This window comes from Protopterus annectens, chromosome 16.part0, assembly GCF_019279795.1.
Source record: "Protopterus annectens isolate FY-2018-M chromosome 16.part0, PAN1.0, whole genome shotgun sequence".
Taxonomy (NCBI): Eukaryota; Metazoa; Chordata; order Ceratodontiformes; family Protopteridae; genus Protopterus; species Protopterus annectens.
The window spans coordinates 674,522,064-674,546,133 of record NC_056750.1 but is presented as its reverse complement, the minus strand read 5'-3'; the positions used below and the strand labels follow the sequence as shown (position 1 = coordinate 674,546,133).

Genomic DNA, 24,070 nt, shown 5'->3' with positions numbered 1-24,070 from the left:
TGGCCATCTGTTTGGGATTGGCAACGTGTGGAAATGAAATCTGTATACCTGGGCTACTATATTTAAAACCCATTTGCCCTGGGTAATCAGTTGCCAGTGTCGTGCATGAAGTGCCAGTTTTTCCCCCAAAGGGGCGGCCAAAAGGTAAGTGCTTGGTGATTGTAGTGGAAAGTCATTGAGACTGTTTACCATAGGGAGGTATCTTGTTGCTTCCAGTTTTGGAAGTGAAGGCACCCCATTGTTTTGTTCTAAAAGTTCCTTGTGACTGAAACCTGGAGCCTTTGGAATGTCTGTGTTTGACTTGAGCGGCTCTCGTGGGAACTGGAAAGGACCAGTTCTTAGTAGGCCAGTGCCTGCTAAATCTGGGTGACTGCACTTGTAAGAAATCTTTCACAGTTTGCATAGATTTAACTTTATCTTCCATCTTATTACCAAATAGACTATCCTGTTGTAAAGGAGCATCCAACAATTTTGCTTTAACAAGGTCAGGCAGATTTTGCTCCTTGAGCCAAGCATGCCTTCTTCTCACAGATCCAATAAAAGCAGCCCTGCAAGAGGCTTCCAAAGAATCAAAGCCACATTGCAAAGTATGCTTTCCAACTTGTTCAGCTGAATGTAATAAATCCTGCAACTCTATTTTCCACACAGTCAGAGATCAACATCATTTGCTGTTTAAGTAAACCCATGACATGCTATTGATATTTAATCATATGAAATTGACAGTTTAAAGCCCTGATTGCCAAGGTTGCAGACGTGTAAACCTTCATACCCCATCTATCCAGTCTGTCAGAAGGGGTAAGATTTTTGGCCGAAGAGGCCTTAATGCCCTTGGGACCCTGAGACATGGTTTCAGGGTCAGCAGTAGGGTTTTTGAAAAGGAATTTGTGGGAGTCAGGAACCCTGTAGTATCTGTCTGGCTTACTAGGAGCCGGAGGCAGGGAATCAGGAGTCATGCTGGATTCTGAGAAAACAAACGGTGTCTAGAACAGGAGGTATAGCCAAAAGCCTATGCGGAGAAAGGAGAAGAAAATCCCCAAGTCTCTTTTTAGATTCAGAGAAATCCTGACCTTCCCAGTGGAAGTGTTCCCTTAAGGTATGTAAAGTTTCTCCAAAAGAGAAATCCTCAGGGGGAGAGTCAGAAGGGATGGAATCCTCTGCATCAGAGTCCTCATAAGTAGATATAGATAAATCCTGTTCTGATGAAAAATCAAAAGAAATAGAAACCTGATCTGAAGATTCATACTCAGTGCCTTGCCTAGGCCTCTTAGCAGGAGGGGGATGGGTACCTGTGATCAAGGTAATTAAATCTTCAGCCATTTTGACCATTTGTTTTTAGGCATTGGTGCCTGTACACGTGGCCCAAGCGACAGTTTTTTTAGACACAGAAGTAGATTTTGGCCTTAGTTTTGAAGATGGCATCTGTTTAATATACAAATGTTTAGGCCTGAAAACACCCTCAGAAGCCGGTGCCTGCTCAGCGGCTCCAGATCAATCTAAGGTAGAGACATCTGCGGGTTCAATACTTAAAGCATCGCGAGGCATACCTGACTCCGAATGGGTCTCAGTAGAGGCCTGCCAATCAAAAGTAGCGGGTATCAGGGGCTGCGAAAGCGCCTCACTGAGAACCGGTGACTGGCTTAGGAGAAGCATCGTCGTCAGTTTTGGACCTCGACGGTCTGTCTTTTTCTCTTTGCATTTTTTAGGTATTCTGGTAGTCGCATTGCTAACTGATGACATTTCTGGATAATTAAATCTTGAGCCAAAATATTTAGAAGCAACAATATACAGACATTTAATCGTGCGTTGATTAAATTTTAGCACAAAACCGACAGCAAGGCACGTTGTGGTCAGGGCCTAGGCAAGGAATACAGTACAAATGAAAATCCTTATGAGGTATTTGCTTCCCACAAGTAATACAATTATAAACTTTTACTGACATCGGTAAGGAGCAAGAAAAAGTTTTCCCAACGGGGTACTTAGCTTTTAGTTGAAGACTTTGGTTCTGAAACTCAAAAACGAAAATTTCAAGAGTTGGCCGACCGGCACTCGTGAACTGCTTCTGCTTCGGGCACCGTACGGCAAGACAGACTGATGTAATGGCATCGGCTGCACGTTTTATACCCTTGACGACCTGACATCATGGAAGAAGGGACAGCAACTGACGCAAGACCCATCAGGCCAAATGAGGGCAACCTGCCAGCAGATTACCCAAATGTAATGACTGCAACAGTGAAACATGAACATCTGATAGTGAGTGTTGCTTTGAAGCGTAGGTATCTTTTGCAAGATTCCCTGATTGGGATGTGCAGGTATGCTTCTTTTAAATCTAGTGTTGCCAACTAGGCATCTTTGCCTAGCATAGGAAGCATCTGGTGAAGAGTCAGCATCTTGAATTTTGGAATCACCAAAAAGGTGCTTAAGAGTACACAGGTCCAGGACAGGGCACCATGAACTGCCTTTTCTGGGTACCAGGAAAAGTCTCGAGTAGAAACCTTGTCCCTTTTCCTCTTCTGGTACCAAATGAATAGCTCCCATGCTTAAAAGAGAGACAGAGCCTCTGCCCACTGATTTGGGGGTAGGTCTGGCCACCCGCTTGGTGTTGGCAACATGTGGAAGTGAAATATGTATCCCTGGGACACTATATTTAAAACCCATTTGTCCTGGGTAATGAGTTCCCAGTTCTTTGCATGAAGAGCAATCGTTCCCCACAAAGGGGCAGTCAGTTGACAAGTGCTTGGTAGTTTTAAAAAGAAGTCATTGAAACAGTTTACCATAGGGGGGGAGCTTTATTACTTCCAGATTTGGAAGTAGTAGCCCCCCACTGGTTAGTCCTGTGTGCACCCTGGGACTGCAGCCTGGGAGCTCTGCTGGCTCTGGGTTTGGACTATGAAGGTCTGGAAGAGGCAGGAAAGGACCAATTCTTGGAAGGCCAATGCCTACTAAATCTTGGAGGTTGTACTTGTAAAAAATCTTTAATAGTTTGCATAGATTTAGCTTTTTCGTCCATCTTTTTAAGAACTTCTGCCTTGCTGCCAAACAGGCGGTCCTGGTTTAAGGGAGCATCCAATAATTTTGCTGTAACATTATCAGGAAGGGATTGCTCCTTAAGCCAAGCATGTCTTCTAAGCACAAACCCAGTTACAGCAGCCCTGCAAGATGCCTCTAGAGAATCAAAACCACACTGCAAAGTATGCTTTCCAACTTGTTCAGCTGAATGCAGTAAATCCTGTAAATCCTTATTTTCAGCACAATCAGGAATCAACATCACATTCTCTTTAAGCAATCCAATAATACGCGGCTGATACTTTAACATATGAAACTGTCTGTTTAAGGCCCTAATAGCCAAAGTTGCAGAAGTGTATACCTTCTTACCCCATCTATCCAGCGCCCTGGAGTCTCTATCAGAGGGGTTAGGAATTTTGGAAGTAATAGCTTTAATGCCCTTAGGCGACTGTGAAATGGTCTCTGGATCTGCAGTAGGATTTTTAAAAAGGAACTTGCAGGAGTCAGGGACCCTGTAATATCTATCAGGTTTTCTGGGAACAAGAGGTAAAGAGTCAGGGGCCAAGCCAGATTCTGCAAATGCATCATCAACTATGTCTAGTACAAGGGAGGTATGGCTAAAGGCCTGTGCTGGGGCAGGAGTAAAAAAAAACCTAAGCCTCTTTTTAGAATCAGAGAAATCCTGACTCATCCAACGAAAATGCTCCCCGAGAGTATGCAAGGTTTCACCAAAAACAGAAATCCTCTGTGGAGGAAGCAGAGGGAATAGAGACCTCAGCATCAGAATCCTCAAAGGTAGATCAGGATAAATCCTGGTCATGAGGAAACAGAAAATTCAGAATCCTGGTCAGAAGTATCAAACAAACTCAGTCCTAGGTCTCTTAGAAGGGGAAGGCTGACTTCCCCTAATTAAAGTAATAAGGTCTTCAGCCATTCTTCTTTTTTTTTAGGCATAGAGGCCTGAACATGCGGTCTGGGCATCAGTTTTCTAGGCATGGTTCGAGATTTAGGCCTTGAAGAAGAAGATGGCGTCGGTTTAATCCGCAAGTAAGTAGGCCTGAATACACCCTCAGAAGACAGTGCCTGCACACTGGCTCCGGACCCATCCAAGGATGAGACATCCGCATGTTCCACAGTTAAAGCATCTCGCAGCATACCGGACTCTGAATGGGTCTCAGTAGAGGCCTGCGAATTAGAAGTAGTGGGCATCAGGGGCTGCGAAAGCGCCTCACTGAGCACCGGTGAACTGGCGGCTGGCTAAGGAGAAGCGTCGTCTGCAGCTTTGGACCTAGGTGGCCTGTCTCTGTCTTTATCTTTGCATTTTTTCAAAAAGTTGGTAGTCGGATGGCTGGCCGAAGACATATCAGGATAATTGAACAGAGCACCAAAATATTTAGAAGCGTAAATATACAGACGATGGATAGTTTGTGGTTTAAATAAGGCACAAAACCAACAGAGGTACATCATGGTCAGGGCCTAGGCAAGGACTACAGTATGAAAGAAAATCTTTATGAGGTATTTGCTTTCCACAAGTAATGCAGTTATTTACTTTTACTGACATCTGTTAAGAGCAAGAAAAAGTTTCCCCAACGGGGTACTTAGCTTTTATTTGAAGACTTTGGTTCTGAAACTCGAAAACAAAACTTTCAGGAGTCGGCTGACCGGCACTTGCGAGCTGCTTCTGCTTCAGGCACCGCACGGCAAGACAGACTGATGTAATGGCACCGGCTGCATGTTTTACACCCCTGACGACCTGACATCACGGAAGAAGAGACAGCAACCGATGCAGGACCCAAGACTTTGTTAATTAGGCTGAGTGAGGGCTACTGCAAGCAGACAACCCTAATGTGATGACTGCAACAGTGAAACACTAAGAACATGTATCAAGTAGAGCATACATGATTTTGCTCTTAAAACCATCAGGCAGAGGCTGTAACCTAAGCCAGGAATACCTCCGAAGAACAGAAGCAGAGGCAGCTGATCTAAATAATTCTTCTGCAGCATCATGGCTGCATTTTATGCAGTGCCTCGAGACCTGTGCACCTAACGAAAGGGTAGAGGCAACCTGTGCTTTGTTAGAAGAATCAGGAGCAGCACTAAATTGGTCTAAGGCCTGAGAAATAAGAACCAGGGCATATTTCACCATATGCGTTTGGTAGTTGATGGCTCTGAAGGCCAGGGTAGATGTATACATTTTCTTTCCTAACTTATCCATCATTTTGCTGTCTTTATCTGATGGAAGCAAAGAAGAGGGCATCTGTCTGGATGGCTTATCCGGTGCAACAGCAATTGCAGCAGGGTCTGCCAAGGGGGGCTTAATGAGAAATTTACAGTTGACAGGTACTTTATAAAACCTGTCTGGTCTCTTTGGTGCAGATGGCTGAGAATCAGGAGTTTTAGAGGATGAGCCAAAGGCATCCAAGTATGCAGGAATGACTGAAGGGATGGCTGAAGGAGAAGGGGATTCCATCTGGAGAAGCTCGTATCTTTTTTAAACATCTGTCAATTGGGTAGAATCCCACTTGAAATACTCCCTCATTTTGGTAACTTGTTTCCCGAAATGTACTGTCTTCATGTGGGGAAACACCTAGGGAGTCCTCTTCTGGACAGCAGTATCCTAAGGAGGAGGCTAGTTGAGAAGTGTAAGAAAGGGACTCCGCAGATGAAAAGCTAGACTCCTAGGTTCATAGGTTCATACTAGGCTATCTGCCCAAGGGTATTTATAAGCCTAGCCCATAGTTATTTGGCTTTCGCCACCCCTTTAGTTTGAATAAAACTATGCCTATTATTTTGCTGTGCCTCTGTCAAGCAGTGACACTGAAGTAATCCCTGGGGTATATCTGCGATCCCCCATCCATTGGTCAAGATTCCTCTTGAACAAGGCCAGCGAGGTGCTCTGCCTCACATGTACCGGGATTTTGTTCCACAGCATAGGGAGTCTCTGGGTGATGAATCTGTCCCTCCAGCATGTTCTATTAATAACCGTGTCAAGGTTTAAGTCTCCCGCCCTTGTGGTTCTGAGGGATCTAGATTTTTGAGGTGAAGCATATTCATCAAATCAGGGTTTGACATGGCCTTATATGTCAGGCACAGGTCACCTCTGAGCAAGCGGTATGAGACTGAATAGAGCTGGAGTTCTTTCAGTCGGGCAGCATAAGACATATTTTTGAGACCCTTTATCCTTTTGGTGAGGAACTTTTGGGGCCTTTCCAGCTGCTGCAGGTGTCTGGTCAGATACATTCGAATGGGGTATTGTACTCAATCATAGGTCTAATGAGTGATGAGTACAGAGGCGATGACCTCCCTTGATCTAGATGTGAATCCCTTCATGATCAGGTGGGCAATGTAGAAGGTTTTCCTAACTACTTTAGCAACATGAGTGTCAAGCGAAGGCTACTGTCAACCTGGGTCCCCAGATCCCTGATGACTTCTTCTGTGCTCAGTGGATTGCCACCTATATGGTAGCTAGGGGTAACCTTGTTTTTCCCGAAGGGTATGACTATGTATTTCTTGGCATTTAACTTTAGGCCATGGCTCTGGCACCAGTTATCCGTTTCTGTGAGGCCCTTCTGAAGGATATCTGTGTCAGATGTGTTTTCGACTATGGCCCAGTTTGCAGTCATCTGCAAACTTTGTCAGCCATAACCCTCCTGTGTTTGCTTGTACTTCAGAAAAGTAGATGCAGAACAAGAGTGGACCCAGGACTGAGCCCTGTGGGACACCACTTGTGACAGGCTTTGAGTCTGACATGGCTCCAGCAACTCTGACCCTGTGGGTTCTGTCACTTAGCCAGTTTGCAACCCATCTTGTGATGCATGGGTTTACATTCAAGCTGATGAGTTTTTTGATGATACCTGAGTGGGGTATTGTGTCAAGGCCTTTGCCAGGTCAAGGTAGGCTGTATGGACTGCCTTTCCCTCATCAATGGCCTTGGTGACTGTCTCGAAAAAGTCAACCAAGTTTAAAAGGCATGATCTGCCTTTGACAAAGCCAAACTGGGTTGGATCCAAAGTCTGCAAGTTCCCTATGTCTTTATTTATGAGTTCCATTATGATCCTCTCCATGGCTTTGCAGATAAGGCTTGTCAAGCTAATGGGACGGTAATTTCCAGGGTCGGTGGAGGCACCGCCCTTGTGAAGTGGGACCACAGTCGCCATGCGCCACTCCTTGGGTGCGTATCCTGAGGTGAGGCTAAGATTAAACAGCTGTCCTAACTGCGGGTTTAATTCTTCATTGAGTTCATGGAGCACACAGCCGGGGACACCATCCGGTCCCATGGATGCTGTGTTTTTTGCTTTGGAGAGAGCAGTTCTCACCTGGGCGTTGGAGATGTTTGGGGGGCTACAATCCTCTGGTATAGATATCTCTCCTTTTGTGGGGGAGGGGGAGAAGTTTGCACTGAACCTGTCAGCCAGTATGTTGGCAATGTGTGTAGGTTCAGTAATCTTCACATCATTTTGAACTAATTCTGAGCATATCTGGGAGTTTCCTCCTAGGTTTCTAACATAGCTAAAGAAAGCCTTATGATTGTCTTTTGAATCCTTGGCGATTTTTCTCTCATAATTTGCCTTGGATGATTTTATGAGAGCTCTTAGTTTTTTACTTATAATGATCAAAGGTGTCTTACCTTTCAAGGATTTTGCTCTATCTTGTAGTAGCTTCCTCCTTTTGTTGTAGAGCTTGTTTATGGCTGGGGTCCACCAGACTGGACGCTTGCCTTTGGTACAAAGAGTCTTAGTTTTGTTTGGGATTGCCTGATCCATGCAGTCCTGTAGGTGCTGGTAGAAGGCATTTGTAAGTGATTCAGCGGTTTGAGTAATGTTTACCACTGGCTCAGGGGCCTTAAAGGAGACCACACTAGTTTTAGAAGTGTGAAGTCGGCTTTTGAGAAGTTTTTCACTGTGGTCTTTTTGTTTCAGGTGGGGCGGGATGAGGACCTCCAGCGAGATTAGTTTATGATCTGATCTCACCAGTGAGGGGTATACTTCGGTGTTGAACATTGTGATCCCATGTTCGTGATGATGAGATCAAGTATGTTTTCTCCTCTTGTGGGGATGGTGACTAGTTGTTCCATGGCATTTGAGTTTATGAACTCCAGGAACCTTTGGGCTAGAGTGTTTGGGCTTGAGTAGTGTTCCCAGTCTATATTAGGGTAGTTGAAGTCACCTAGTATGATGGTGTTTGGAGATACATTTATCCCTCCATTGTTTTCAGGAAGGCCATGTGAGGTTCCTGAGTTTGAGAGGGTGGCCTGTAACATGCTACAAATTGCAGAGCAGTCTTGCCTATGGTTAATTGCACCTGGATGGTCTCCGATGCATCGTGCGTTGCCACCAACCTTGAGGTGTGGGTGTCCTTTATGAATATGGACACCCCTCCTTTCTTGGTGTTGTCCGGATTTTGGGGCGAACGCATGATATGAGGTGAAACCTGCTAGTGCTGGGGTGCTCTCAGGAGCCTTGAGCCAGGTTTCTGTCACAGCACAGACATCGATGTTCTCCATACTGAGAAGGGCCTCGAGTCGTGCATCTTGAGATTGAGACTTCTGGCATTGAGCAGCATTACCCTTAGTTTTTTACTTTTTGTGTTCTAGGGTGGTAGGTTTAGAATTTGAGCCTTGCCTAAAAAGGCACTATGGGGGTGGCAAGAGCCTTTGCCAATATCCGGAAGCCTAGGGGTGACAGGTGCAAGCCGTCCCTTGAAGCAGCGTGGCTTGTCCAGCATGTCATCCCAGGCAGACAGACATTGGATCCCCTTTGAATGACACCAGAATTTAAGCCAATTATTAAAGCTGATCATCTTATCACTGTATTGTGGCATCATTCTAGGTGAAGGTAGGATACTGCTCAAGGTCAGGGTCATACCTGCCTGGGCTACATAATCAGAGAGCTCCTCAATGTCTCTTTTCATGTAGTCCAAGGAGGTACGTCTCAGGTCGTTGACACCAGCGTGGACAATGACTGAGTCGTACTTGTACCTGCTGTTGAGAGACCTGAGTGCTTGTGTTATGTGGCGGATTCTAGCGCCCGACAGGCAGCTTACTGTGACCTTCTCCTTACTCAGTCTGGTGAGCGGACATCAGTGTGTCTGACTATGGAGTCACCTATGACAAGTATGTTTGGTGTTGTATTTGGCCTTAAGGGCAGTGACTGCTTTGCACACTGATTTTGTTGTTTATGTGTTGTTTGTGTGGTGTATTGAGTTTGCAGTTGCTTGGGTGTCTGCTTTAGAGGCCTCTGCTGTTTAGGTAAATTTTTACTCAGAGCCTCCGAGTATGTCTTAGTGTGTTTATGTGTTTGATTCAGTGGTGTGGTTGAGTTATGTGAGACTGGTATTGTGGTGTGTGTAGTTGCCTTCTCCTCCTGCCTGGTCTTGCCAGTCCTGAGTTGAGAGAGCTCAGCCTCCAGTCTGGCTAAACAGCTGCATCTCTCACAAGTGTTAGTGTTACATGGGAGGAGGAGATGGTTGTCCTCTTCTGTGGTTGGAGGCAAGGAGCCTAAGGCTGCAGGCCTGGGACTCAGGGCTGGCAGAGTAGATGGGGCCTGATAAGTAGCAAGTCTAAGGGCCATGAAGGCCCGGAAAAGGGATTGTGAAAATGCTTGCCAAACCAGGATACCCTCAGACGAAGCAGACAAGCACTTGGTTCTTTGCTTCTTTTTGAGTGAAGGTGTACTAGGATCTAAGGGAACAGAAGGAATAGAGGAAGACTCCTTGGAAATGGAAGCTGGCAAAGGGCGTCTGGGTGAACCTGACCCCCCCCCCCATCAGAAATAGATGTCAGAATAACCTCCGTGGACATGTCGGTTGGAGAAACTATAGTGGTGATCGAAACGGAATCCGCCATAGTCACCAAAGCCACTGGATGCACCTCAGCCCCTATATTGATGGCTGGTGGGACGTCCAAACCTGAAGATGCTTTCGCAGGCCTTGAAACTTTGGTCTTTTTCTTAGGTGGTTCAGCCGACACACCAGGTGTCACTTCCATACCCAAGGATAGTCTTTTAAGATGTTGGTTCTCAACGAAAAGGTTAAGGGCCACTAGACGGCTGCGTAAGGCTTTCGAATAAATGACTGGCAAACAGAGCAGGATTTGTAGTTGTGGGAAGGCCCTAAGAAAAAGAAACAGAGCTCAAGGCTGCCTTTGTGTCGGATTTGACGTTCGCCTTCCTAGATGACATGGATGGAATCAGCTAGCAATTAAGCAAATGACAGCAACCAGAGCAAGAAAATTAAAGGTTCCCCAACAGAGTACTTATCTTTTTAGACGTCTTTGGCGAGGAGCACAACAAGTGAGCTGACGTTCGACTGGCTGCAGAGAAGTTCTGACGTATGTGAGTTTTTAAGCCGCATGAAATACGTGGTGTTCAAATTTGAAATGATCTGACGACACCCAGTAATTTAGTTTACTTGTTCCATCAAAGTACTGTTGGCAACAACAGTAGTGAATAGTGTTGTTCTTGTACAGACGTTTTTGGGGCAAACAGCAGTAATTTACTTGTTTTATAGTTTAGAAATAGTTATGAATAACTTTGCCATGTTTCAAGTGGTACAAAAAAATTGTTCAGCTCAGATGAGCTCACCACAACAGCAGCCTAAAACCACAAAGTCCATGGACTCACTTCACTAAGCAGGGGGCTTTAAAGGAGTTATCTACCTTCTCAGAGGTTACAGAAGCAATGCCTGCATGTTTCCAAGCTTCACAAATGGTATCCTTGACGACCTGACCCAGAGAGACTTGCGCAAAGCTCTTTCTCAATTCTGTACATATCAAGATATTTTTTGGGAAGAAATGTGAGCCATAGGTTGGTCCAGAGAGGATTTCATACCCCTTCAGGTTTCTCCTGAGCAGGAGGTTACATGGTGGGACACAGCTTTTGTCCACATGTCTCAGTGATATCGGACTCCTGATCCCCAGATTTCTCCATGCCAGATCCTGAGAAGGGAGGGAATGCTCCATCACCACCATCGCCAGGTTCAAGCTTATGCAAGGGCTCATGCGAGAACAATCAGAACAAATTACCTATTAATTCATTTCTGAACCTGCAATCTGATCTATCAGGCATCAACACCCCTTTCATTTACTTTAATCCCTGTCTCTTCAGCACACTAACTATTCTCATAAGCATGTTTGGTCATCCAGACTCAAAGTATCCAGGGACACCAGCCAATGACTGCAAGTACAGGAGAATGTGGAAATCCTCTAGTGGTGACTAAGATGATTTTACATGTCTCTAAAGCTTTCACCTTGCTGGCAGAAAACAAGGCGGAACACCTGCCAATTCGGGCCCGAAAAGGAGTACTCTACTCACAATACACTCTGTCTGTACAGTGTGAGAAGCACCATCTGATGGGCTCACATCCCAAGACAGCATTTCTTCCATGGAACACACACCCAGTGTCTTCTCCAAGTATCTTTCTTGCTGCCGGATGTGAACAAAGCACTAACTAGCTTTACAGCTCAGTAACATCCCTCCATGGACAGCTGCTCCATGGCCCATGCTAGTACCTGGACCAAGATAATCCGGGTATAATAAATATAACTTTGCAATGCAATACCACTGAACTAACTCACCACACCTCAAATTTACATCTAAAGTCCAAGACCTGGTTGACCTCCATCAGCAAGGGTGATCAGACTCTGTGTAGGGGCAATTTTCAGACATATCCACGTCCCCTGACCCATAGCTAAGAGAGACCTATACAGAATCACATCAGAGGCATGGTTTTGCAATTGACAGGTCAGTGGTGAATATTCTCCAGGATGCAAATGCGGAGGAAACTTAAATCTGCCTCCTACAAGACCCTCATCAGTTGAACTAAACAGGTAAAAGCTTGCACCCTCAATAGTCAAGGAAAAGTCCAATGCCAATGAAAATTGGATGAATGTTTACAAAACTGACTTTCCTCCAAAGATGTCTTCGCTAAGGCCTACCCTCAGATTCCCAGTCCTCTTGAAAGTGTTACAGGCAAGGGCACATCGAACTGTACAGTAGATCCTCCCATGAAATCTTTAAAGGACATATTAGCCACTACCATCTTTCTGGTAGCATAACACGCTAAATGCTTCCGTTACTACAGGTACATGGTGGCTGTAGTGAAGAGTCTACAATAAGGGCAGAGTTTCACTTTATACTCCTCACCCAGTACAATACTTGTGTGAGTTTGTGATCACATTAGCAATACAGGCATCAAATGGGGGATCTGTATGGATCACAGTTTGAACAGCTGGCAGAATCAGGGATTAACAGTGGTGTTTATCAGTAAGTGACGTGCTGGAATGTTGGCATTAGACATGCAAATTCACAACAAGGGAGTTTTAGAAAAGGGCAAAAATCTGATTGGTGGAAAGGCTGAAATCAATCACCTGACAACAAGGAGGGTATGTGACCCTAAATATATCTATATACATCTGCTACTGAATAAAGTAATTACTTGCATTTTTTTGCACTGCAGGAGAACACTGGAGGAAGACCCTGAATGTGTGTTCCATATGCAAACCGCTGTATGAAGAGAGAAGATTGAGTACAAATCACAACACAGTCTGCAACAGCTTGCAAATTATAAGAGAATAAATAACATGAAACTAAAAAGATAGCATTACCATGCTGACAATATTTATCATTAATTGCTGCAATGAAAAGCTTTATGCCCTCCTAGATTTTAACAAACTATACTTTTGGAAAGCATGTTTCATCACAAGTGATGGATCTTCTTATATAAATTAGATTTAAAATCCTGTAAGCCATTGCCACAAACCACTACCTGCCCTTCTGTTACAATGGTAACTGATACAGTGCCAAAAGGTATGCACTAAAAAAATCCAATTATATTTTGACAAAAGGCAAAACAATTTACCTGTACTAGTAAGTGACAGATGTCTGTGTGCCCAGTTTCTGCTGCACCATGAAGAGGGGTTCTCTTGCACTGTGTATCCAACTTGAAATTAGGGTCGATCCCATCCTGGAGAAAAAAAAAAAAACACACACACACCACCTCAAGTTATTTGAGAAGAAAGATCTCAAATGACTGATACTGTTAATGAACAAAAGGAATGATAAATATGAGAATTCATTTTGAATATCCAGTAAGTAGAGTGAGATTACACCACAATTTCCACACAATTTACTGAGTCACAAATACATTTTGTAAGAAAACAGTCTGCTTACTATCAAATACAAACAATACTGTAACAATTCAAGATGGTTAATTCCTACAGGGCCCATAAGGACAGTCTTTAGTCCATTCAACCAATGTACACATTATGAAGCTTATTTGCACACCAAAGCTGTATATCCACACCTTCCAACCAACCTTCTTGATTCTCTTCTATCCCGCCAAAACTCAGAGTTGTCATGTGGTTGCAACTAACCAATACTCTGTTGAGGTTGCCATTACCGTAAGAAAGTACAAAACTATTGAGATATCCTCACCATGCAGACTTACCATTCAAGGCCTGGGACTGCTAATGTTGGCAAATAATGCAACTAGGTTATTCTGGAGAGAGACAAGATGCACTTTCATACTGCATCAGTAATCCACAAGTGAAACTTCCCAATGCATTTCACAAGTGTAATTATTCTCAACTCCAGCTGCATTATTTTTCTCAGAAGCCACACTGCTCAGGAAGTCTTTACTGTGATGCCACATGCTGTAACAGCACAGCACATCTAGATAATGAACATGTAAGTTAAACCCTAAACACTGACCAAGCACACTCCATACATAGTACGGAGCACCAAGACTTGACAACTGTACCATTACAAAAAGACATAATATACACTTGCTCTACTTATATTAAACTCCAAAATCAATTGGCAGATGGAGAGCTGTCTAGAAACAGCTGCATGGCATCTGTGACGCATCAAAGTAGGTCAAATGATTTCAAAACTTGCAGCTACTTCTACCATCACACTTCTTCCCTTTTGGACACATTACTGGACTGAACCACAATCAGCATCTTTCCCACCCAAAGGAGACAGAAGGTGTTGGGACAGCGAAGACACACTGACTCAGAAGGCTGAGTCCTGAGGTACAAAAAACAAGGTCCAACTCTTGAGATTAGGGGCCAAGCAATGATTCACAGCAAAAATATGAAACAATACTAAACAATGGTCACATTCTCAGCTTCATTTTGAGCAATACCTTTAGTTTAACCATTGCCTTACCTATTTCTTTCAGAGCACTCATCAGGCTTTGCATCTGATATTTGTACGGAAGCTACTGTGGTACCAATACCAAAAGGAAGTTTTAGTTCTTTTGTACTTTAACCAGTATTATTGGCACTTTTTTCATGATGTCAATCAGCTCCCTGCACTCTACTGGTCCATTCCCTGAGAGGCAAGAGCCTACTGAAGAGACATCACTATGGCAGCAATCAGAGCTTTTTCTACCTCACCACAACTCCACCCCCTGGTGGCTGACTTGAGGACCCGCATCACTTCAGAAGGTCCAGTTGTGCACCCCCCCCCCCCCCAACCAATGCCTGGTGCTTCCAAGCACTGAGTGCAGAGGACTATCACCAGCTTGTTTGAACCAAGCTCACATCCTTAACCTATAACTCTATTCACTGTCCACAGAACACTGGCTGCATGCTGGTAATAGGTCGACGGGAACCACCAAACCCTCCCCCAAAGATGGGTGAGCTGGTATGTGCTGTTCACAACCAACTTTCCCCACCTGCTCTTCCAGGATCTGAGCTACTAGTCAAACTCCATTCTTCTCATCAGGATACCGATAAATGTTTTGACATAATTACCTTGGAACGGATACCATTTTCTTTCAAACAAGGAATGGATATTAATCAACATGGGCTCCTTACCAAATGTTTGCGTTCAACAAATTATTTTTATGCCATCTTCAATCCTATATAAATATATATATATATATATATATATATATATATATATATATATATATATATATATGTGTGTGTGTGTGTGTGTGTGCATGTAGACATATATATGCATGTATACATATATATATATATATATATATATATATATATATATGTGCATGTAGATAATATATAAATATATATAAATATATGTATATATATATATATATATATATATATATATATATATATATACACACACACACACACACACATATATATATATATATATATATATATATATATATATATACACACACACACACACACACACACACACACAGATAAAAAAATATATACTAAGACTGGTTGTCAACTGGCTACAGCAGAGGAAATTTAGTAAAATCAAAAATACTTACTATGATGAGAATGTTGTAAATGTAGATGTCCCTTAAGGGTTTGTGTTTAGACACCAACTGTTTAGTGTTTTTACTACTAGCTTTCCAAAAGGAATAAATTTATGGCTAATCAAATTCACTGAGGGTACCAAGGTTGGTAAAAACTGTAAATTACTACTAAACTTGCAGAGCAAGCAATTTTTCAGAAATTTTTGGACTATCACCGGCCTCAAACAAAAATTGTAAACCACAAAGTATAGGGCACTTTTCTGGTAATTACAGTAGCCTTTATCAATATGTTACGGATAACTACATTTGTTTCTGCAAACCAGCACAAAAAACCTAGACTTTGGTAATCATGAGTTGTCACCATTACAGTTATTATTAGGAAACATTATTCAACAATATGAGTAGGAATGACAACCTGCCTGTTCCTTCATATCAGTTGAGAGACCACACATTGAGAATTGTGCTGTAGCATACATATAAAACATTCAGACAAAAAAATTGCAAGACCAACCCAGTCAAGCTAGTCTTCACCGTGTAAAACCTTAAACCTCCTATAGTGGAGGCCCATGGGATACATGCAAGTAACCCCTTAAGGACATACCAGTGCTTCATAGCTTATGAATGCCCATGACTTTTTACTTTTAAGCCTTTATGGGTAAATTCAGGCCAGTAAAGTAAAACCCCACTAGCTATAGACATGCAAGTGCTGAAATTCTATCAATACCATTCCTGGGCTACTCCTTTCCTTAAAATCTAACCTCTCTCTACATATTTACATCCCTTACTATGGTATCATGTAAACACTGGCCCATCTATTTCCCGTCTTTTTAGAGCACAGTTCAGAAAGCAAACTCATAATTAATGCTCTCTTTTTTCACATCAATTGCCTCAGTGTAATTAAACTCCTTGCTTGAGTTTTTGAACGAGACACATTTTATACTCATTGTCAATCTAACACACCTCTGCTTCAACCAGGATGTTACCTCAGCCACCCATGATCATAATTAGTATAACCCCCCCCCTCCCCGTTAACCAGGAAGGCCCACTGGAGAGCGTCCTTTTTTTCAGGACAGACCTTGGAGCAATGTCTGGTTAAGTGACTTGCTCAAAGTCACTGAGTAGGCAAATGAAGCCCAAGAGAATCAAATCTTATACCACAGGAATTACAGCAGCATTAAACCTCTGTGCCAACTGCCACACTACTCTTGGTGTTCACAGAATAACCAAAAAGGGAAAATACAGCTGTGTGGGAAATTACCATAACAGATGTTAAAGCCGATGCCTGTTACAAGTCTTAACTACTGGGACTTAGCCACAGGCATCCAGGACATCTGCAGAACCCTTCAACAAGCAAAAGTGGGTGTCCTTCACCAGTATGCTCCCAGTACAAAGCTGGTGTCTGCCAACACCATCTTGGAGCTTTCTTTCCCATAGCAGATGGTGAAACCTTTGCTGGGATTAGTAATGCTAATAATGGACATACAAGAGCTGAAGGAAAATGTAATGAAAATCTAACCTGAACAGGAAAGCAGGAACAGAACAGGCTTCATCAGATAGCTTCTCAGACTCTAGAAGATCCAAGGCCCTATACAAGGGGGACAGAAATGGAGTTCCGATGTTGGGTATCCCACTCCAGTCTAGGATATCTGCAATCCAAGGGAGTAGAAGAAAGCAGAAGGAATGGTGGGAAGGAGCATATTAACAGTGACCGGACAGACATTTACTACTATGGTAAACTTGCATAAAACTGTACGATGATCTTTGTTTACATCACTGCTGCAGTAGTTTTTAACAATAGGAACAATTTGCAGATCTTCAGGATGACAGAGGCTGACAAAAAAATGCTAGGTTGCAGCATGCCCTGTAAGAAGACCTTAGTAAATCTGGCCCTAATCTTCAAATCAAAGAGCAAAATGTAATGTATGTAAAAATGTGGCTCTCTGGCGTTGTGAGCCTTGTTTGTGAGTACTAGGTGTTCACCTTGGGAGGAGTAACAAAACCATTTACACTAGGCTAGCGACATACATATATAGTTTGTTTAGACACAGCTTCATCTCCTTTCTTTACAGCAAACTGACTGGATATTCCTTTCCTTGTTCGGTGCAAATTTCTTAGGATATCCATGCACATCCATGGTGCATAAGATTCTTTCACCCTTATTCTGGGGTTGAGAAGAAAACAAGTAAACTCAATCGAGGAGAATTCTGTCACAGTTTTGGGCATGAAGGGTGGATTTGTTCTCAGGCTCACCATATCCTTATGGAAGATTATAGAGAAGACCTTAAGTATGTACTTTTCTTGCAATTCTTATTCCCTGCTGGCTGAGATTAAGGCTACAAGCAGACTTTTTACATGTCAAAAACTGTGTACTGTCATCGTTGGCTCAAAGGGAGACTGGGTACATCTGGGACACAATTTAGATACTAATCTGAGAAATCCATGGAAAACAATAGTAGCATCCCCTTAAATAAATGTTTCATTAACCTCAGGGTGACCAAGGGTGGAACTGGTGGCAAATGTTTTGAAATGGCAGAGATATGAACTTTAGTGGAAGTACAAGCCAAGTTTATTCCAAAATGCTCCTAGAAATACTCAAGGTTGAGGAAAGTGCAGTTGTGTACACTTAGCATAAATGTAGATGTTAAGTGTATTCACTGTTGCTGTCCTAACATATGGGTTATCCAGCTCCCAGTAGCCCTCAGTCGGCCCGAATACCAGAGTCCTCGGTATAGGACATCGGCTGCCGTCAGCTGTAAAACTGATATCAGAACGTCAGGTATAAAGGGAGGCAGCTGACGCCATTTCCTCAGTTTTCCTTGCGTTAACTGTCAGGAGCCCCCAACAGAAGGCTAACCCAGGAAGGAAACACCCTGGAAACATGCCATGCAAAAAGAGAAATATGTAGTCTGTGCCTTAGGAAAAAAAAGGGGGAATGGAGGGTGGGAAACCAGGACTGCAACAGTGAATACACTCGAACATCTACATTTATGGTAAGTGTACACAACTGTTCTATGTTCTTCGTGTTTCACTGTTGCAGTCCTAATATATGGGTTGATTCCCAAAGCCCTGGAAAAAAACAAAGAGGGGAGGAAGAATCACAGATTAAGGGTTGGTAAGGAGGCCTTGCAAAACTGCAGAGGCAAAACCAGCCCTGGATTTAGAAAACAAAGGTAGATGGTAATGCTTTGTGAAAGTATAGACAGAAGACGAAGTGGCTGCTTCTAGAATGTCTTTAGTTGGCACACCTCTCAAAAAAGCTGCAGAGGTAGAGGCTGCTCTAGTAGAGTGGGTCCTTATACCCTGAGGTGGAACCTTCCCATGCTGCAGGTAACAAAAGTGAATACAATGAGCAAACCATTTGGAGATGGTTTGTTTCAAAATAGCTTTACCTTGAGCCCCAGGAGCAAAACTAACCAACTGCTCAGACTTCTGAAAGGGTTTAGTCCTGTTTAAGTAAAACCTCAGCTGTCTATGCACATCAAAAGAGTGCAGAATCCTTTCCCCTTTATTCTGGGGATTATTGAAAAAGGTAGGAAGGTGAATAGACTGGTTAAGAGTCAGACTGGAAACCACCTTGGGCATAAAGGAGAGGTTAGTTCTCAGAGAAACCCGATCTGTATGAAAAATAATGAAAGGTTCTACCGCCATTAAGGCTTGCAGCTCCGAAACCCTTCTGACAGAAGTAATAGTCAAAAGAAAAGCAGTCTTCCAGGAGAGAAACTTTAAATCTGCAGAGGCAGCTGGTTCAAAAGGAGGTAGAGTAAGCTTCTCCAGGACAAAATTAAGATCCCAAGCAGGAGAAGGAGCTCTTCTGGGAGGTCTAAGATTGCTAGCTTCCCTCAAGAAGTGCTTCATCAAGGGGTGAGAAAAAATGGGTTGCTCAAAAGAACAATTAGCAGAAATTGCTGAAACATGAATCTTGATTGAAGAAAAAGAAAATCCACCATTAAGCAAGCCTGCTAGGTAATCAAGACAGAGGGAAAGAGAAGGATGAGAAGAGTCTGCTCCTTTAGCCTGCATCCAAGAACAAAATTTCTTCCATTTATCTGCACAGGATTTTCTGGTGCTAGGCCTCCTGGCCTCATGAAGAACTTCAACCACTTGCCGGGAAAGAAAGTATTAGCCAGGCAGTTAAATGCAGAGTTTGACAAGGAGGATGAAGAAACTTCCCCCCTTCCTGAACCAACAGATCTGGTACCAGGGGAAGATGCCAAGGCTGAGCTTGGGAAAGGCTGTGAAGAAGGGGATACCAATGCTGCCTGGGCCAGTCTAGAGCTATAAGAACAGCCCTTGTTTTTTTGTCCCTCATCTTTAACAGCACTCTGGGAAGAGGAGGCAGAGGAGGGAAGGCATAAATTGAGAGTTGTGTCCATGGGAAGGACAAAGCGTCCACTCTCCAAGCTTTGTTGTGAAACTCCCTGGTGCAGAAGGTTGGAAGGAGATGACTGGTGTGAGAGGAGAAAAGATAGACTTGTGGAGTGCCCCAACACTGAATGATGCGCTGGAAGATGATCTTATTCAGTTGCCACTCGTGAGGATCCAGAACATGTCTGCTCAACTGATCCGCCAAGGAGTTTAGCCTCCCTGGAAGATACTGAGCTATTAGATGTATGCCCATGGAAGCTGCTAAGGACCATAGTCTCATGTTGTCTGCACAAGGGGTAAGCGCGAGTCCCCCCCCCTGCTTGTTGATGTAACACATGACTGTGGTATTGTCTGTACTGATCAGAAGAGTCCTGTCCCAGGATAGAGTAGGTCCTTGAAAGCCAGCAAGGCCTGCTGCACTGCCATCAATTCTTTTAAGTTTATGTGCAGACGAATCTGCTGAGTGCTCCAAGTCCCCTGCCTTCCAGATTTGCTCCCCATGCATAATCTGAGGCTTCTGTGGTGAGAGTCTGTCTGGCAGGTGGTGGGCGGAAAGGCAGACCCTTGTTCTGAGAACAGGCTGTCACCCACCAGAGAAATTATATTTGTAGACAGGGAATAAGAGGAAGAATCAAGTCTACGTCCTGTGTGTGTTGACACCAAAGGTTCTTGAGGTACCACTGACGTTTTCTCATATGCAGCCTTGCATATGTGATCATCAGAATACATGAAGCCATGAACCCCAGTGCTTGCAGGAATTGCCTTGCAGAAAGCTGGGTCATGCTTGCCAAGTTCTTGAAGTAAGCCGAAAGATCTTCTTACTTCTGTTGAGGGAGGAATACCATCTGGGTGGCTGTATTCAGACTCGCTCCCAGGAAAACAATCTCCCTTGTAGGAACCAACTTTGACTTTTTTTCGTTGAGTGTGTAATCCAAAGAAGTAAGAATGTTCTTCACAAAGTCCAAATCCTTTTTTAGTTCTGGGGAGTTTGCTTGAACGAGACAGTCGTCCAGGTAAGGATAAATTTGAATGTTTCTCTGTCTGAAAAAAGCAATGACTGGCGCCAGGCACTTCGTGAAAACACTGGGAGCAGTAGATAAACCAAAGGGCAGTGCAGAGAATTGGAAGTGTTGCTCCGCAGCCCTGAAACGAAGGAACTGCCTGCAATTTTCCCTTATTGGGATGTGCAGATAAGCCTCCTTGAGATCCAAACTTACCAGCCATGAGTCCTTGTCCAGCATTGGCAGTAACTGTTGATGAGTGAGTATCTTGAATTTGGGAATCACCAGAAAAGTGTTTAGAATAGACAGATCCAGGATTGGGTGCCAGGTGCCCTCTTTTTTGGGTACCAGAATAAGTCTTGAATAAAACCTAGGCCTGCCTGAGCTGCAGGTACTGGCTCTATAGCACCCATTGTCAGTAGAGAAGAAATCTGATTTTCTACCTCTGCCCTGAGAATTCTGGGTTATCTGGGTACCCTTGTAGAACAGGGAAGGTGTGAAAATAAAACTTGTAACCTTGGTTTACTAAATTGAGCACCTATTTGTCGTCTGTGATGGTAGACCATACCTCTGCAAACCTGGCTAAACCCCCCCCCCCAAAGGAAACCCTGGGCCCACAGAGGTAGGCACAAGAAGGCCGGAGTCATTGAGAATGCTTGCTCTGGAAAGCTGGCTTACAACTTCCCGCTTTAGAAGATGGATACCATTGTTTAGCCTTTTGAAGGGCAGAAGCCTGCCCTCTGGAAGATCTGAAAAGTACAGTTTTGTACCTACCATAAATGTAGATGTTCGAAGATCCACATTGCTGCAGTCCTTACACTTGGGTAGTCCGCTGTCCTCGGTCGGCCCGAATATCAAAGTATTAGGCTGACGTCGGTCAAGGCGCATAAGACTGACATCAGGACGTCAGGGTACAAATGCGCATGACCGACGTCATATCCTCAGTCTTTTCTTGCCCCAGATGTCAGAAGACCCTAAAAAGAAAGGTCAAAACCAAAAGACAGCAAACAACCAACCAACCACCCTTGCACTAATAATATGTACAATATATACAATATACACAATATTTACAACCCAACCCACACAACCGCCTCTAACTACAGAGGGAAGGAGGGAGTAAATTGGACTGCAGCAATGTGGATCTTGAACATCTACATTTATGGTAGGTACAAACTGTACTATGTTCTTCATCTCACATTGCTGCAGTCCTTACACTTGGGTAGAATCCCAAAGCAGAGGTAAGGGAGGATGGCAAAACTATAAAGCAGCAGGAGCTGCCAAAATGCCCTGTAAAATAGCAGTGGCAAAACCAGCCCTAGATTTAGAGTAAAGTGGAAGGTGATAATGCTTAGAGAAAGTATGCACTGAACTCCAAGTAGCTGCCTCCAAAATATCTTTAGTTGCCACCCCTTAAAAAGCTGTCGAAGTGGCAGTAGCCCTAGTGGAATGAGGCCTAATCCCAGCTGGGATCTCCTTACCATGATGGGAATAACAGAAAGCAATGCAAAACCCAATCCACTTAGAAATAGTTTGTTTTGACACAGGCTTGCCCTGAGAACTCAAAGCAAAAAGAAACAAATAACTGCTGAGACTGCCTGAACCCTTTAGTTCTGCTCAAATAATATCGCAACTGCCTGTGTACATCTAAAGTGTGCAAAATCTTTTCCCCTTTATTTTGGGGATTTGCATAAAAAGTAGGCAAATGAATAGTTTGGTTTAAAGCCACACTAGAAACCACTTTAGGCATAAAGGAAGGATTAGTACGCAAAGATACCCTATCCTTATGGAAAATTAAGAAAGGCTCAACCGCCATAAGGGCCTGTAATTCAGAAACCCTTCTTGCAGAGGTAATGGCCAACAAAAAAGCAGTCTTCCATGATAAATATTTCAACTCGGCAGTAGCTGCAGGCTCAAAAGGTTGTAGAGTGAGTTTCTCCAACACAAAATTGAGATCCCAAGCAGGAGTAGGAGCTCTACGTGGGGACCTTATATTCTTTGCCCCTCTAAGAAACTGCTTGAACAAAGGATGAGAAAACAATGGTGGGTCACAGTCATAGTGAGCAGAAACTGCTGCAGCATGAACCTTAATAGAAGAGAAGGACAAACCTTTGTCCAGTAACTCAGTAAGATATTGAAGAGCCATACTTAAATTAGGCTCAGAAACATCAAATTCCTTTGCTGCACTCCAAAATAAAAATCTCTTCCATTTATCTGCGTACACTTTCCTTGTACTAGGCCTTCTGGCTTCCAAAATAACATTCAAAACTTGCTGTGGAAGTTGAGACCCTCCAGGGTTCAAAACAGAATATGCCAGGCTGTTAGGTGAAGAGAGTGAAGTTTGACATTGAGTAAATGACTGTTCTCCTGAGACAGCAGGTGTGGAATCGAAGGCAAAGGCCATGGAGGCTCCCGTACCAGACTTCCCAGTAATGGGTACCAATGCTGTCGAGGCCAATCTGGAGCTATTAAAATCATCTTTGGCTTGTCCTGTCTGACCTTTAGGAGTACCTTTGGGAGGACAGGCAGAGGTGGAAAGGCATACACATGAAGATTGCTCCAATTGAAAGAAAGAGCATCCACTTTCCAGGCTGTGGGATGAAACCTTTTTGTGCAAAACTTTGGCAGCTGGTAGTTTAGTGGAGAAGCGAACAGATCTATGTCTGGAGTTCCCCATGACACTGTCAATTTCTGAAATACATGAGGATCCAATTTCCACTCGTGGGGATCCATAAGTCGTCTGCTCAACACATCTGCTAAGGAGTTCTGTGCTCCTGGCAGAAACCTTGCCTGAAGATTTAGCTGTAAACTGAGAGCAGTCTCCCACAAAATCATTGCTTGCCTGCATAGAGGATAAGAATGTGTTCCCCCTTGCTTGTTGATGTACCACATGACAGTTGTGTTGTCTGTTAGAATCAACACCTGCCCTGGAAGAAGTAAATCCTTGAAAGCTATTAATGCAAATTGGACTGCTAACATCTCCTTCAAGTTGATATGTAGATGTTGTAGTCTGGCAGGCCACGTGTCTTGTATCCACTTTCCATTTAGATGAGCTCCCCAAGCTTTGTCTGAGGCATCTGTCGTTAGAATCTGACTCGCCTCTGGCCGGGTCACAGAGAGTCCCTTGTTTAGGTGACATTCCTGAGCCCACCACAAAAATTCCTTTTGAATGCAAGGTATTATCTGAATGACAGTGTCCATATCCTGGCAGTGCTGTGTCCATACATTTTGAGATACCATTGTAGCTTCCTCATATGCAGTTTGGCATTGGGAAGCACCAGAATACAAGATGCCATGAACCCCAAGGCTTGAAGGACTGTCCTTGCAGTCAGCCTGGACTGATGAGACAATAGATGGAAGTAAAGGGAAAGATTCTTTTGTTTGTCCGGGGTCAAAAAGGCCATCTGGGATGCTGTATTCAGTCTTACACCCAGAAAGCACATGTCCTGAGAGGGTACTAGACT

At 43.7% G+C, this 24,070-nt stretch overlaps 1 protein-coding gene across 1 annotated transcript in view; it reads right to left on the bottom strand.

The window, feature by feature from the left end:
- The window catches only part of EHMT1 (euchromatic histone lysine methyltransferase 1), a 1,716,251-nt gene that overhangs the window by 759,070 nt on the left and 933,111 nt on the right, over window positions 1–24,070 (bottom strand). The window contains exon 18 of the mRNA XM_044058169.1: window positions 12,859–12,963. Coding sequence (XP_043914104.1) covers window positions 12,859–12,963 — 105 coding nt within the window. The remainder of the gene's footprint in view (window positions 1–12,858; window positions 12,964–24,070) is intronic.